Source organism: Apis laboriosa, unplaced genomic scaffold (genome assembly GCF_014066325.1).
Source record: "Apis laboriosa isolate Shangri-la unplaced genomic scaffold, ASM1406632v1 scaffold34_cov151, whole genome shotgun sequence".
Taxonomy (NCBI): Eukaryota; Metazoa; Arthropoda; class Insecta; order Hymenoptera; family Apidae; genus Apis; species Apis laboriosa.
This window is the reverse complement of record NW_025222928.1, coordinates 6910540-6926377: the sequence shown is the minus strand read 5'-3', so window position 1 is coordinate 6926377 and position 15838 is coordinate 6910540. Positions and strand designations below refer to the sequence as shown.

At 37.3% G+C, this 15838-nt stretch overlaps 1 protein-coding gene across 1 annotated transcript in view; it reads left to right on the top strand.

The window, feature by feature from the left end:
* LOC122714842 overlaps positions 1-15838 on the top strand; it is a 172546-nt gene that overhangs the window by 138120 nt on the left and 18588 nt on the right. The window contains exons 2-3 of the mRNA XM_043936549.1: positions 10611-10648; positions 13309-13671. Of these exons, the coding sequence (XP_043792484.1) occupies positions 10611-10648; positions 13309-13671 (401 nt within the window). The remainder of the gene's footprint in view (positions 1-10610; positions 10649-13308; positions 13672-15838) is intronic.

Genomic DNA, 15838 nt, shown 5'->3' with positions numbered 1-15838 from the left:
ACAAGATCTTCTTTCGAAATCGGTTAACGTTAATGGAGATCGTAGATGTTTTCGCAAGTCTTCGACAACGATTCGACAGAAATCTTCTCTCGAAATCGGTTAACGTTAATAATGGAGTCTCTTCTCCAAATTGGTTAATCAAATAATGAAGATCTTATATGTTTTCGACAACGTTTCGACAGAGATCTTCTCTCGAAATCGGTTAACATTAATCGAATGATGGAGATCATAGACGTTTTCGACAGGAATCTCTTTTCCAAATTAGTTAACGTTAATCGAATAATAGTGATCGTAGATATTTTCTCAAGTCTTCGACAACGCTTCGACAGAGATCTTCTCTCGAAATCGGTTAACGTTAATGATGGAGATCGTAGACGTTTTCGACAACGTTTCGACAAGAATCTTCTCTCGAAATCGGTTAACGTTAATCGAATGATGGAGATCATAGACGTTTTCGACAAGAATCTCTTTTCCAAATTGGTTAATCAAATAATGGAGATCTTGTATGTTTTCGACAAGATCTTCTTTCGAAATCGGTTAACGTTAATGGAGATCGTAGATGTTTTCGCAAGTCTTCGACAACGATTCGACAGAAATCTTCTCTCGAAATCGGTTAACGTTAATAATGGAGTCTCTTCTCCAAATTGGTTAATCAAATAATGAAGATCTTATATGTTTTCGACAACGTTTCGACAGAGATCTTCTCTCGAAATCGGTTAACATTAATCGAATGATGGAGATCATAGACGTTTTCGACAGGAATCTCTTTTCCAAATTAGTTAACGTTAATCGAATAATAGTGATCGTAGATATTTTCTCAAGTCTTCGACAACGCTTCGACAGAAATCTTCTCTCGAAATCGGTTAACGTTAATGATGGAGATCGTAGATGTTTTCGCAAGTTTTCGACAGGAGTCTCTTCTCCAAATTGGTTAATCAAATAATGGAGATCTTATATGTTTTCGACAACGTTTCGACAGAGATCTTCTCTCGAAATAGGTTAACGTTAATGGAGATCGTAGATGTTTTCGCAAGTCTTCGACAGGAGTCTCTTCTCCAAATCGGTTAACATTAATCGAATAATGGAGAACGTAGACGTTTTCGACAGGAATCTTCTCTCGAAATCGGTTAACGTTAATCGAATGATGGAGATCATAGACGTTTTCGACGAGAGTCTCTTTTCCAAATTGATTAATCGAATAATCGAAATCGTAGATATTTTCGCAAGTCTTCGACAGAAATCTTCTCTCGAAATCGGTTAATCCAATAATGGGGATCATAAACGTTTTAGGATTTTTCTGGAAAGAGGGAATCGAGTTTCGCGCAAGGATCGAGAAATGCACACAGAGAGATCCGAAAGATATACGCGTTTATACGTCTCTCGTTGAAACGTGTTTACACGCGACGAGGGAAAACATCGATTCCGCCGGCAAAACAGGCGGAAATGGTGCGCTAAACCAACGTGCGCGTCAAAACATGCCGGTTGATATTTTCATTGCAAACACCCCACCACCGCCATCATCTAATACCACTTCACCTTTCAAGCTTAATGATCCGCAATTAACCTCAAAATTACAATAACAATGATTCACACTCCCTCGAGAAGAAATCCGACGTTTGCTGACGAGGAGGAGGCGTCTCGATTTGTCGGAGGTCTGATTAGCCCGATCGATCAGCCGGGCGCACGCGATCGCAACAACGTCCTTCGTGTCATCCGAAGGGTCCTCGTATTAATCCCGTGTGAAGGATTATAGATTCAATCGATGTCGACGGCCGCCTCGAATCGATATACCTCGTTTATACCTCTGGTTCCGCGGTTTAAGCCACGGTCTTAACCTCGTGGGAGTATTGGTCACGCTTACTCGACCAACACTCGACCAGTCCGCCTTGAATTTTAACCCGGAGAGAGCGTGTTCCGTGTTCGCTCGAATTCAGGCTGTATTAATTAATGTAAGTGTATTCCGTGTGAATGGATCGTTCGAGGCGGAAGGGGACACGTATGCGATAGACGATCATTCGTACAGTGATGTCGATACGATTCAATGTGCAATGCGGTATAGAGAAGGAGAGATTGTTATCGTAAAGTTCGCGTAAAGTCACTTGCGAGTCATCGTGTAACTTGCATTGTATGTATCTTGCGTCGTACAATTTCATTTATCTATTAACGTTATCTCTAGGTAGATCACTTATTCAGAGATTATAGATATACAATTGTATATACGTATATATATATCGTTTTTAATGTTTCGTATTCCGACTTGTATATGCGATCGTACAATGCCGTCGCCATGATTCAATAGTAACGATATTATAGAAAATATGGAAGACTTTAATATGATTCACGTAGTCGGTGTATAATTTGCGTTACACGATCATAAGATTTTCTTTGCATCTCTCAAAACGTTAATGTTAATTGGTTAAAACAAATTTATTTATAGGTATATATAGACGTTTAATCGATAATGCGAAATAGGAAAAATGGAAAAGGAACGTCGAGTTGGTTTCTCGACGGGCGTACTATTATTACTGTTGGAAGGAGTCTCCCCGGACGGCGATAGAACCGCCTATTTCCCCCACTTTAAACGCCTTTGTTGACATTTCTAATACTGTTTGTGTTACTGTTTGTATCGTAAGTTGAATCGTATTCGAAATCGTAAGAAGATTATTTTCACTTATGAAATTATATTGGGATATTTAATCTCTCGAATGAGAAAATACATTTGTAAAATTAATTAGCGTTTTTTTTACGAGAAATAAAAAAATTTTTACATTATATCGATGCGTTAAAATACTCTGGATTATCGTTTTGGATTTTGGTTTTACGCGAGAAATAGAAACAGAAATGGGTACGAGAATAAGAGGTTTTCGATCGGAATCTGCATTTTTTTTTCCAACAGTAAACAATATTTTTTACTGTCTTTGATTGGTTAACGGAGGAAACGCCTATTTTCACACGCACGTTTTATATATGTTTTATACGTGTTTATATTAAATGTTTTTTATTTATTATATTATATTATTTATTATATTACATGTTTTAATATGTGATATTTGTTACATTACTTTTATTACGACAATGAAATCTATCGAAACGATGATTCGATTTCAACCTATCGATATAACAATTTTTTTATTTCGATACAAATTTAATTTATAAATTTCTTATTCGAATAATTAACATAACAATTGTATTTTTTATACGATTATCCTAACAACTTCATAAATGAAAAATAATTTTTACCCTTTCGAATATTCAAATCTCTTCTATTCAACCGATTGTACCGAGATTCGATCTCTGATTGGTTAATAAAGGAAACGCCTATTTTCACACGCAACGTACGTTTTATATATATTTTATACGTATTTATATTATATGTTTTTTATTTATTATATTATATTATTTATATATTATATTATATTATTATTTAATATTATTATTATTATTATTTAATTTTATATTATTACATGTTTTAATATATGGTATTTATCACTACTCCTATTGCGACAAAAAGGCAATGAAGTCTATCGAAAACGACAATTCGATTGTTCGTATCGATATAACAATTTTTTTACAATTTCGATACAAATTTATAAATTTCGTATTCGAATAGTTAACAATTGTATCTTTCACACGATTATTATTCTAACCCACAACTTCATAAATGAAAAATAATTTTTACCCTTTCGTTGATATTCAAATCGTACCTCTTCTATTCAACCGATATTGTATCTCTGTCTTTGATTGGTTAACGGAGGAAACGCCTATTTTCACACGCAGGCACGCTTTACATATATTTTACACGTATTTATACAATATATATTTTTTATTTATCATATTATTCGTTCCCTGAGAAGAAGAGAGTATAAAAAAAAAAAAGAGGAAAGAAAGAAAGAAAGAAAGAAAGAAAAACGAGAATTTCGAGTTCGAAAAATCTCCGAGAAGAGACGCAAACAAATCGAATCGATCCGAGCCGACGAGTCGCAAGGCCGTTGGTTCGAAATTGGCGCGTAAAACATCGGATCGCGTTTCGCAAACGCTTCTCGTTTAATCCGCGAAGCTTTTCTCCGGGCCAACCCGCCGTATTCATCGATCTCCACCCGCGTGGATTTCCTTTCAACGAATGGGGCCGCGTGGCCCCAACTGGCAGCCTGGCTGAAAAACTGTGAAGCTCGAAAGGGGCGTGAGGGGAGGGGCAGAGAGGGGAGAGAAGACGAAGGCTATCCCCGTTCGGGATTAGGCAAGTATCGGAAAAACACGATATTCGAAACTACAATTCTTTTCACATTTTCCTGGCTTTCGATCATTACACGCCACCCAATCGTTTTAACTCCCTCCTCGTGAATTTCTTCGCGGTGTAAAGAAAGAAAGGAAGAACACGTGTATATATGTAAGATTTGTATTTTATTATCGTATATACGTAAGAGGGGAAAATATGAGTGAAATAAGTTGTTGTACGTAGTTTGTCGAGGATGCTTCGATCGATTGAAGAAGAATCTGTCTGTGTTAATTTCCTTCCTTTTCCTCGTCTTCGTCGTTTTTAGAATAAGAAATATCGTTCTTATTTATTAGTTATTATTTGATCGAGGACGAGTTGAAAAAGTACGACTGTTGATTAAAATGTTAATTATAAAACAAACGGAGGAATTCCTTTGATTGGATCAATCTACCTCGTTACGCTTCGCTTTGTTCTCAATAACGCGATGTGATGGAATCGCCATCCGTTTTCTCTCATCCGATCATAATAATAATAATAATAATAATAATAATAACAATAATAATACGCAGATTATTTTTAAACATTGAAAGCGCAGCGAGTATATTAATTCTTTTATACAAAAAATATATATATATATATATGTGTCTTATATCATGCGTCTTATTTATATTATTTATTTGTTTTACATTATTATATTATTATATTATTATTTATATTATTATTATTTCAAATTAGGCCATCCTCGAATCATCACTCGTCCTCGATAAATCGTGGTTTCTTTGCCGATACGGAAGGATAAAGCTACGATTAGGGACGGGAGGGAAGCGCGATCGAGCGGATATTAATACGCCCTCGTGGCACGGGGCTCAATTCTGCTCCCCTCCCCTCTCCTCCCTCGCTCGGTGATTCGTTCAAAAGGAATCAAAGGGGAAAAAAAGGAATACCGAATAATAATCGCGGCATCGATACGCGAAAGAAAGAAAAAGAAGAAGAGAGAAGGAAAGAAAGGTAAGCAGTTCCATTTCCTCTCGAAATTCAAATCGCAACGAAAGGAGTTCCCCTTCCTTTTGCGATCAACCCTTATCCCCTCCCCCCCCTGTTATTGCTTTACAAAAATGCTCGAGTTTTTATTTTATAAAAAGTTATTATCGAGCCGAAGTTCGAACGAGCCGAACTTTGTATTAAAAACGCGTCGACCACCGGCCTCTTTACGAACGTTTTTTTCGGTCTGAAAAGAGGGGAGGAGGGAACGGCGGCGAGTACTACCGCGAAAAACGCGGCAATAAAGGGCGGTGGGAGGGGAAAGAGGGGTGGGGGTGTGCCGTCTACTTTTTCGCCCGCCCACGGTGAGATAACCGCGCGAGAAGGATACGGTGGGAGGGCGACCGATACGATATTACGTTGTTGCCGAGTGAAACGGAACGCATGGCAGGGCAGCCGTTGAAAAATCGAGCTGAATCTACGCTCTGCGAATCGTAATAACGGTCGTTTCCCAAACGACGTTTGAAAACCCGCCGTACTCCTCCACTCTTTTTTTTCTTTTTTTTTTTTTCCTCGCGATCCACTCGTCGTCGCGACCTGCGTAATCGCGAGAAACGTATCGAGTTATTAGACTCGATTCGACGATGGGCGGATTATGCGTTGTTGTTAAGATATCGCGAATTTTCGCGAATAAAAATAAAATAAAATTTTGGATTCTTGAAAAAGAAAGGAGAGAAATCAAGTTCTCTTCGAGTGGCGTAGCTGTCGTTATTCGAATATTTAACTTAAAATGGATTTCTTAAAAATATTCGAAGCGATAATTGCGAGACGTATACGAGTGTTGCCATTACTTCGTTCTATAATTGTAATGATAAATTTTGTAACAGTTTTTGTAACACATCGAGATTTGTCCCTTTGATGGTACAAAGAGAAGCTATGAAGAGATAAAAAGACCATAAATAATCGTAAAGTGGTGTGATCAAAATTAGAATGGAAGAAAATGCATTGTAAATAAATCCGTCGATACCATCCGAAATCGTTCCAAAAGAAGATCCTCCACGATTTTTGATTAATCTAAAATATTAAACTTGGCGGTAAAATTAATAGGATTCGAATTGTATTGGAACGTTAGAATGAGATCCAGTACGAGTCGAGAGAGAAAAATGGAACGATCGAATATATATATATATATATATATATCGAAGCGAATAAATTATTCGCCATTTTTTTAAGCCTCGCAAATCGTATTCCGGCTTTGAGCAAACACGTTGCGTTGTTTGCATACGGTTTTGTTGAAAAGGGATGATTTATCGCGGGGCTCGTTTCCGCACGCGTCGATTAAAGTCAACAATTTAATCGCAAAATTATGCACTGCCGAGAGACTAATTCATTTCGTTTCGTTGTATCGCGTCATCGAGATAATCGCCCAAAACTATAAATTTCTCCCACTTTATTATCCCCTCGTCGAAACCCAGTTCGTTTTATTAACAGCAACAATACAATTTCGCCATCTTGTATTCTCGATTTCTTCTTCTTTATTCACCAAATATCCCCTTTCCTAAACGTATCCAACGTATCGTGCGACATATATATAAATTATATAATATATAAATACAATATATATATATATATTTTATTAATTATTAATTATATTATTATTTTATATATATATATTTTATTAATTATTAATTATATTATTATTTTATATATATATATATTTTATTATATTTAATTACATAAATTAAAAAAAAAAAAGGAAAAACCATAAATTCTCGAAATAAAATGGAAAAACAAAACGCGGATATTAAAGTTTACTCGAATTCGAGCACATCCGAGCATTCATGCTTCTCGAAAAAAAAAAGGAGGGAGGAGGAAAAAATAACGTGGTATCGATCAAAGGGGCAAAAATCGTACGTCATCAGTAGCAAGGTGATTAATTTCGTGCGTTATCGCTCCTCTTAGTTTTCGAGTCGACTTGCAACGTTGCATGCTTTCGATTCGAAAATTATTATTCGAAGGAGGAGAAGGGGAGGCAGGTTTCGCCTCGTTGCCACGCGATCAAAACGATTTAATCGACGTTTTACCTCCTCCTCTTTCTGTCAAGAGGGCGCCTCGATTAAAACCAATTACGACGTTTTCCCAACCTTTGTCAACCTCGTTTGCTACAACTTTCGTCTCGTCGATCGATTTCGCCTTGCTTATGTCGTAACAGTTATAGCAAGGGATATGGCTTCTAAGAAGATTAGAAATTTCTTCCGTTAATTTGCTCTCGAGGAGAGAGCAAGTGTATTTTGGACCTTGTTTCCAAAGTCGAGTCAATAATTTTTTTTTAGATCGAAAATATTTTTAGATCCATGATGGAGAAGGACGCTTCGTGTATTGGAGAGCCATTTCGTTTTCTTGTTATTCGAAAATAATATGGGGGAAATGGAGAGGTTTTTACTTTATTGTTTCTCTTCGTGAATTAATTTTTTTGATCCAATTTTATGGATCTAATAGAGATTATCTGAGGAGAGGATGTTTTCGTTCTAGGATAGAATTGCTTCGAACGGAGGGATGTATTGATAATCTCTCGACTGCTGATTCATTTCTCGAGGTCACAATTATATAATAATATTCGTGTTATAAATTAAACGCTTCTAACTTTTCTTCTATCGAATTATATCCTCTCCCTAATCAAGTTATTCTTATTAATTCCATTCTATCGAATTGATAATAGCCGAGGCACAATATATATATATATATATATATATATATATATATATATATATATATATATATTCTCGAGGAGAGATGCATTCGAATATGGAATCTTTCTAAAAACTTCCTCGTTAAATAGACACGTTCGCTTGACGAATTAAGACCGCGATTTCGAAGAGAATTTTTAATTCGATTTGGCCGAGGCGAGGCTCGAAAATTCTCATCACCCCTCCTCCACTATATTTCGAGCGAATTTTCCAGCGGTGGGATACGATATGACGAATCATTGCCGTGTCTCAATCCGTGCAGAAAACGTCGCCGGCGAATATGTCGTCGTCGGTTGGAAAATTCGTTCGAAAAACTCCCGTTTCCAAAGATTCTACCTCCGTTTCCCTTTTATCCACGAACGAATCTCGATGAAAAATTTCGTCTCGCGATATTGAAACCAGGGACGCGACAGATAACGATCGAATCCGGAAACGGAAAGGAATATCGTTATTATATATCCCCTCGATCTTTCCATTTCGATTTTCGTGTGCAAGAGCAAGGTTTTTCGTTAAAGAATCTAGAAATTTAATAGATCTCTGTTTAATAAACTTCGATCCTCAGGAGGAAGAGGAAAGATTGAGCAAGTTTGGAAAAAAAAAAGGGGAGGAGGAGGGGTGAGAATTTTATATATATATATAAACAAATGGCGGTCCGCCATCTTTACTCTGATATTTCCAGAATTATGACGAGCAGATGAATTTTAATAAATCTCTATTTAATAGACTTCGATCCTCAGGAAGAGGAGGAAAGATTGGGCAAGTTTGGAAAAAAAAAAGGGGAGGAGGAGGGGTGAGAATTTTGTATATATATATGAACAAACGGCGGTCCGGCATCGTTACTTTGATGTTTCTAAAATTAATTATGACGAGCAGATGAACCTAGCAATTTAATAAATCTCTATTTAAAAAGCTTCGATTCTGGATCTCAGGAGGAGAAGGAAAGATTGGAAAAATTTGTAAAAAGAGGAGGAAAAGGGGTGAGAATTATATATATTATGATGAGCAGATGAATTTAGCAATTTAATATACCTCTATTTAATATACCTCTACTTAATATTTTCCTCTCAGGAGGAAGAAAGATCGGGCAAGTTTGGAAAAAAAAAAGGAGGAGGAGGGGTGAGAATTTTATATATATAAACAAACGGCGGTCCGCCATCTTTACTCTGATATTTTCAGAATTAATTATGACGAGCAGATGAACTTAGCAATTTAATAAATCTCTATTTAAAAAGCTTCGATTCTGGATCTCAAGAGGAGGAGGAAAGATTGGAAAAATTTGTAAAAAGAGGAGGAAAAGGGGTGAGAATTATATATATTATGATGAGCAGATGAATTTAGCAATTTAATATACCTCTATTTAATAGACTTCGATCCTGGATCTCAGAAGGGGAAGAAAAATCGGATAAGTTTGGAAAAAGGGGAGAATTGAAAATTATATATATATATATAATTAAAACGAGAAAGAGAATAAAAACGAGGATAGAAAACAAACGGCGCTCCGCCATCTTTATTCTGATGTTTCATAAAATTAATTATGACGAGATGAACCTAGCAATTTAATATATCTCTATTTAATAGACTTCGATCCTCAGGAAGAGAAAGAAAGATCGGGCAAGTTTGGAAGAAGAGGGATGATGATATATATAATTAAAGCGAGAAAGAGGATAGAAAACAAATGGCATTCCGCCATCGTTACTCTGATGTTTTCAGAATTATGACGAGCAGATGAATTTAGCAATTTAATATATCTCCATTTAATACTTCTAATACTAATAACTTCGATCCTCAGGAGGAGGAAGAAAGATCGGGCAAATTTGGAAAAAGAAGAGGAGGAGGGATGAAAATTATATATAATTAAAGCGAGAAATATTATAAAAACGAGGATAGAAAACAAACGGCGCTCCGCCATCTTTATTCTGATGTTTCTAAAATTAAGTATGACGAGCAGATGAACCTAGCAATTTAATATATCTCTATTTAATAGACTTCGATCCTGGATCTCAGGAGAAGGAGGAGGAGGAGGAGGAAAGATTGGGAAAAAGGGGAGGAGGAGAATTATATATATATATAATTAAAGCGAGAAATATTATAAAAACGAGGATAGAAAACAAACGGCGCTCCGCCATCGTTACTCTGATGTTTCCAGAATTAATTATGACGAGCAGATGAATCTAGGAAATGGGTTGTGTGCGCTCCCCGCCGCGCTCGAGGCAGAGGAGATAGAGAGAGGAGAGTTAGTTTCACTATGGATGGGGAAGGGAAAAAAGTCCCCTCTGCTTTTCACGTTTGCAAATTTTTTTTCCTTCCCCCATTTCCGCCTCGTCGCATTCATGAACTCTTTTCCGCTCGCCCACATTCCGTGTCACATTTCTGTCCGGTTTCATGCCGATCTTCTTTCGCCGCTTTTTTCGCCCCCTCCCCTCCCCCCTTTATTATATCCTCCCTTTGCCTCCCGTTTTAAACTTTAATCCTCGTTAAAAATCCGGAATTTGTTTCCTTCCAACTTCAATTTTCGCGCCATTTCTTTTTTTTTTTTTCTTTCTTTCTTTTCCTCTTTTTTCTCTGCGTTGTTTTCTACATATTTATTTTACGCGCGAAGAAAACGAAGCGAGTTCACAGAGAAGGCAAAAGAGAAGGTTAATCGAGGGTTTTCGTTTTTGTTCCAGTTACCAGGCCCGAGAAGGCGTCGTTGGGAACAGCGGCGGTAAGTGTTACGAAATTCCAATTCTCTAGTTCTTGATGAGCACTCTTTGTGCGTGCTGGTATTTCGATCGAATCCACGAATGGAAATCGAGATACGCTTGCGTGGAATTATATATATATATCGTGAGTCGTTCTTGAATCGAATTTGTTTCGTTCGAGTTTTTTGATAATCGAAAAGAATTTCGGAGATCGATGTGATTTTGTCCGCCATTTTGCTGGAAAATCGGCGGAAGAAACTCGATAAAATGCGGCGAGAAATCGATAACTATCCCTCCTCTCGCGACCGAGAGTAGCAAGATTCGTAAAACGCGAAGTGTGTTTTGAAAATTGTTGCGAACGAAGCTGTCGAAGGGAGGGGGAGAAAAAAGAAAGAAGAGAAAAAAAAAAAAAAAGGACGTTGTATCGTTGTTGCTCCGTGCTTGTGAATTCGATGCTTTTTGCTCCCGGAGAGAAGAAGCGTCGATACGCGTCGTTTCCCTTCCGTTAAATTTACGTAATTGTACGTAATTTATGGTTATCCAAGTTATTGATGAACAAACGCGTAGACGTGTTTCCCATTATTATCCGTTTGGACGAAATAACGGCACGTCGAAGGGAATATCGAAACTGCATTTCGATAGTTATAATACGAAGGAAAACGAGGTCGTAATGAAAAACGATCGACAAAATGTAATTTACAATCGACGATGGCCACGTTGCGTAAATAAATTGCACGCAAGAAGCAGCGATTAAATGCTCGGTTATTAATTGAATATAAATATATTCTTTTCACGGAACACACATCGATAGAAACAAAAATTAAAAGTCGTGTTTTGTTACGACGATTTTATCGTGGTATAATATTACGGTTAATTTCGTTTCACTCGCGAAACACACGCTAAATGATTAAATCTGAATTTAATTTAACTTTGCGATCAAAAAAAAATAAATAAATAAACGGAATTTTACGTAAAAACGACGATTAAAATTGGCTAAATAAACGTAAAAATATATATGTGTATGAAATAAGTAACTTTCATAGAGTGCATCTCGTCGGTAAGTTAGACAACGATCGAAAAATTTTGATCAGCGCCATCTCGCGTTTGGATCCGCGAAGCTTCGACTCGTTACTAGCGTAGCAGGATAGGCGAGGAGGTATTCGTGACGTCACCGGAGAAAGTGAGCAACAGTGTGCGAGAAGGACAGAGAAGACGCGCCATTGTACCCCCACCACTTCTCGAACACGCTTAATTGAAAATTAATTGATAAATAATTTTTTATCGTGAACTTTTATACCTTTGAACTCGCGTTTCAAAGATATAGAACGACTCAAACAACTCTCTGGTATAAATTTTAACGGGAAATCGTTTTCAATTAATTATTAATTATCGATTAATCGCGTGCGGACTGACGTATCGACGTGCAATATATTTTTCATTAATTTCGCGTTATTATGAGATTTATTTATAAATATAAACGCACGAATCTCAAACGTTGTTCCTTTCTTCGCGTTAACGTATAATTTTTATTCGTAATTATGTTGTTATTCGAAAGAATAAATCGATTGTTATTACTTCGATTATTACGATATACGAGCGAGACGCTCTTTATGATAATCGTTGATAAATAATTAATAGAAAATAATTTCCCGTAAAAAATTTATTGAAGAAAATTGTTTGAGGTTCTATCTTTGAGATGCAAGCTTAAAAGTGTAGAAATTTTTCCTAATTAATCAGTTATTAACGATTATTAGAGAATATGTCAATCGCGTATCCTCGCTTCGTATAATCGAACGGTGAACGATCGAATTATTTATTTAAACGACGATAAATATACGAATAAAAATAATACGTGAAAGTAGAGGAGAATCTAACGTTTCAGATGCATATATTCATGTGTAGAAATAAATCTCGCAATAATACGAAATTAGTGAAAAACGCGTTGCGCGTCGGTTACGTTGATCCGTATTCGAGCCATTAATTATTAATAAATAATTAATCGAAAAGAATTTGTAATTAAAATTGATACGTGAAAGTTGTCGAAGGTGTTAACTTTAACCTGCAAGCTTAAAAGTGTAAAAATTTTGCGTAGAAAATTAGTAATTAATGAAATTTCGTTGTAACGTTCTCGAAAAATTAAAAAGTATCAGGAACCGCATAACCAAAAATAGTGGCACGTTTGCTCTTCCCCGTGACGTCACGAATACCTCCTCGCCTATCCTGCTACGCTAGTAACAAGTCGAAGCTTCGCGGATCCAAACGCGAGATGGCGCTGATCAATATTTTCCGATGTCGTTTGCTAACTTACCGACAAAATAAATTTCATTGACAATTTCATATTAATTTACACATTAATGGAAAGAGAAAGTTTACAACGTTCAAAAAAGATTTCAACTGATCAATACCCCATTCTTACTCTTACTCTTACTCTAGATGGGACTTCTTTTTTTTTTTTTTTAATTCTATTTCCATCGATAAATATTTCATTCTATCAAAAAAAAAAAAAAAACTCTGATAATTATGATTTTACACTATCTTATTCGTTTCTTATATATTATAATAGGAAGAAATATTTTACCTTACGCAATCGAACCTATTATCTATTCTGAAGAATTATAAATAGCATCTCATCAACGGTTAAATCATTCTTGCTCGAGTACACGTCTCTCCTTGCACTTTCCAGGTTATAAATCCTGAGAGAAGAAACGCAAGCAGCGTTATTAGCCTGGAGGATGACGGGGTCGCGGTTGGCTCGCGGGTCGAACGGATCGAGAACGAAGAGCAGGAGGAGGATTACGAGGGCGAGGACGAGTACGAGGACGAGTTGAAGGCCGTGGCCGAGTCGCACGAGGCGATGTCGAGGGACGACATTAGAAATTCGAACGTCTCCGCGGCACCGTCCACGCCAGGAATCCCGGACAGGATCTCGTCTCCCACCAAGAATTTCGATTCGCGCGAAGTGATCGCTGTCAATAACAGCTCCGACGAAGATGTCGCCTCGAACGAGGCCATTACCGACGAGATCGTCGATAAATACGACCAGGAGGTACGTCAATGCTCCTCTTTTTTTTTTTTTTTTCCTTACTCGTGTATTGCATTAGAAGAGTAAAGTATATAACTTGAATAAAAATCTCTTAACATTCTAATAATTATAGTGAGATTGCGACGAGAAGACGATTTCCTTCTCTTCTTTTTTTTTTTTTTTTTTGTTTTTAGATTGGTTCATTGGATCGGTGTACGGTGGAAAAATTGTGAAATATATATATATATATATATATATATATATATTCATTTGTCTCGCGAGGTAGAGCGAATTTTTCCTTTTCCTCGAGAAGGAAAGAAGTTTTTCTTCCGAGAATCGACAGGTGGAAAAAAGCGCAGGTGTGCGCGTTCGTTTCGAGAACGGTGATATATAGCATACATCGTTTAACCGCTCCTCGAAAATGAAACGTGAAATGAACGGAAAGGAAAAAGAGGGATCGAACCGCGCAAGTTTTTCAAGTAAATTTGACACTCGTTGTGCAGGTGTATCGGTACGTTTCTATATTGAAATTTCGCTTGGAACTTTGCTAGATTGGACCATCTGGCACGAATCGGAGAAAGCTTTTGCCTACGTTTCGAATAACGTGCCGAGCGCGGAATTTCAATTGATCGTAGCCACGCGATTATAAAGCCGCGTATACAGACTAGAACACGATTGTTAGAAACACTATATATATATATATACTCACTGTCGATCGAAGAGAAGCGAGATCGTGCAAGATGACGATAAAATATTCGATCCATAGGAGAATACTTTTTCTCTTTTCTTGAAATTGAAATTCTTCTTTATCAAACAATTGTTCGCAATAATATTATTCATAATATTGTAATGGTGGAGAAACCAATAGATAGGTATTGTAAAATGCTCTTCGACAGATATCGTAACAAATGGTATATTTCTCAAAGACGAGTGAAGTGTATAAGCGTGTCTATAAGAAAACAGACAGAGTTGGACATTAACCTTTTGAAAAAGTTAAAAATCTCGAATAAAATCGCTTTAAGCAATTGCTTATTAAAAAGTTTAAAGTCGATTCTTTTCGCATAACCTCCGCCTTCCAATTATCATTACGAACGATAAATTATCGAATTAACTCATCCAAGCAACTTTATTCGTAATTTCGACTATTAAATTTTCTCCGTCGCTGATGAATTTTCTACGACGCAATATTAGAACGTTATTTTTGTATCCAGCGTATCGAAGCACGACCTGTTCGCGATGAGACTTTGTTTACAAATGAGATTCGTGCCTTTGGAAAATCCCTTCCTAGTTCAATTGGCAGGATCTCGGTTTCCTCGGTGGGGCACGACAACGACCAATCATATCGCGGTTGGTGCCTGGCTCGCGACACTCTCGAGTTGGAGAGAAATTCCTCGAATCGGGCCAGCGATCTTTACGCAAACATATCGAAATAAACAGAAATTTATCAGCGTATCTCTATTATAGATCTCCTTGAACTAAAACGCGTCTGGAATACGTGAATACCTTTAGAATCAGTCCAGGCTGGAAGTGCGTCAAAAAGACACGATTACAAGCGCCGACTGAACTCTCGAAAACGACTATCTTCTCGCATAACATCGTCCTTTATTCGAGTTGACAGCATCATTATTTAGAGTCAAGAGATAATTTAACAGAGAATTAAATATAACTCGCTCGCTACGACGGTACTTGTATATTAATTGTACTTCGATTGGATGCAAGAGAATCTGATCGATTAATTCCTGGAAAAATAAAAGTTCGTTAATTTACGTCTAAATGAATCTAATTTCGATATTTTATTTTTATTTATATAAAAGCCCGATGACCCGATTCGGGGAAAAATCGACATCGCGGTCGAGCCTTGACCACCACCGCGTTTCGTTCGAAGCACAGTTTCGCGGGGGCAGGGACAAAGCGTTCCTGGGGAGTGAACCCTGACCCGGCAACGGCCCTGACCTACCACCTGCCCCCCGTACCTTTCTTACCGCGTTCCATTTACGATTAACCTGGCCTCACGCCAGGACAACGTTCAATCCCGATATCTGGTCCTAGCCTGACTCGCTTCTGGTTATCCTCGTTCCACTCGCTGACCGATCAATTTCCGGCTCGCGATTCGACGCGTGACTTAAAAACTTCTCTCTCTCTCTCTCTCTCTCTCGCTCTCTCTCTCTCTCTCTCTCTCTCTCTCTCTCTC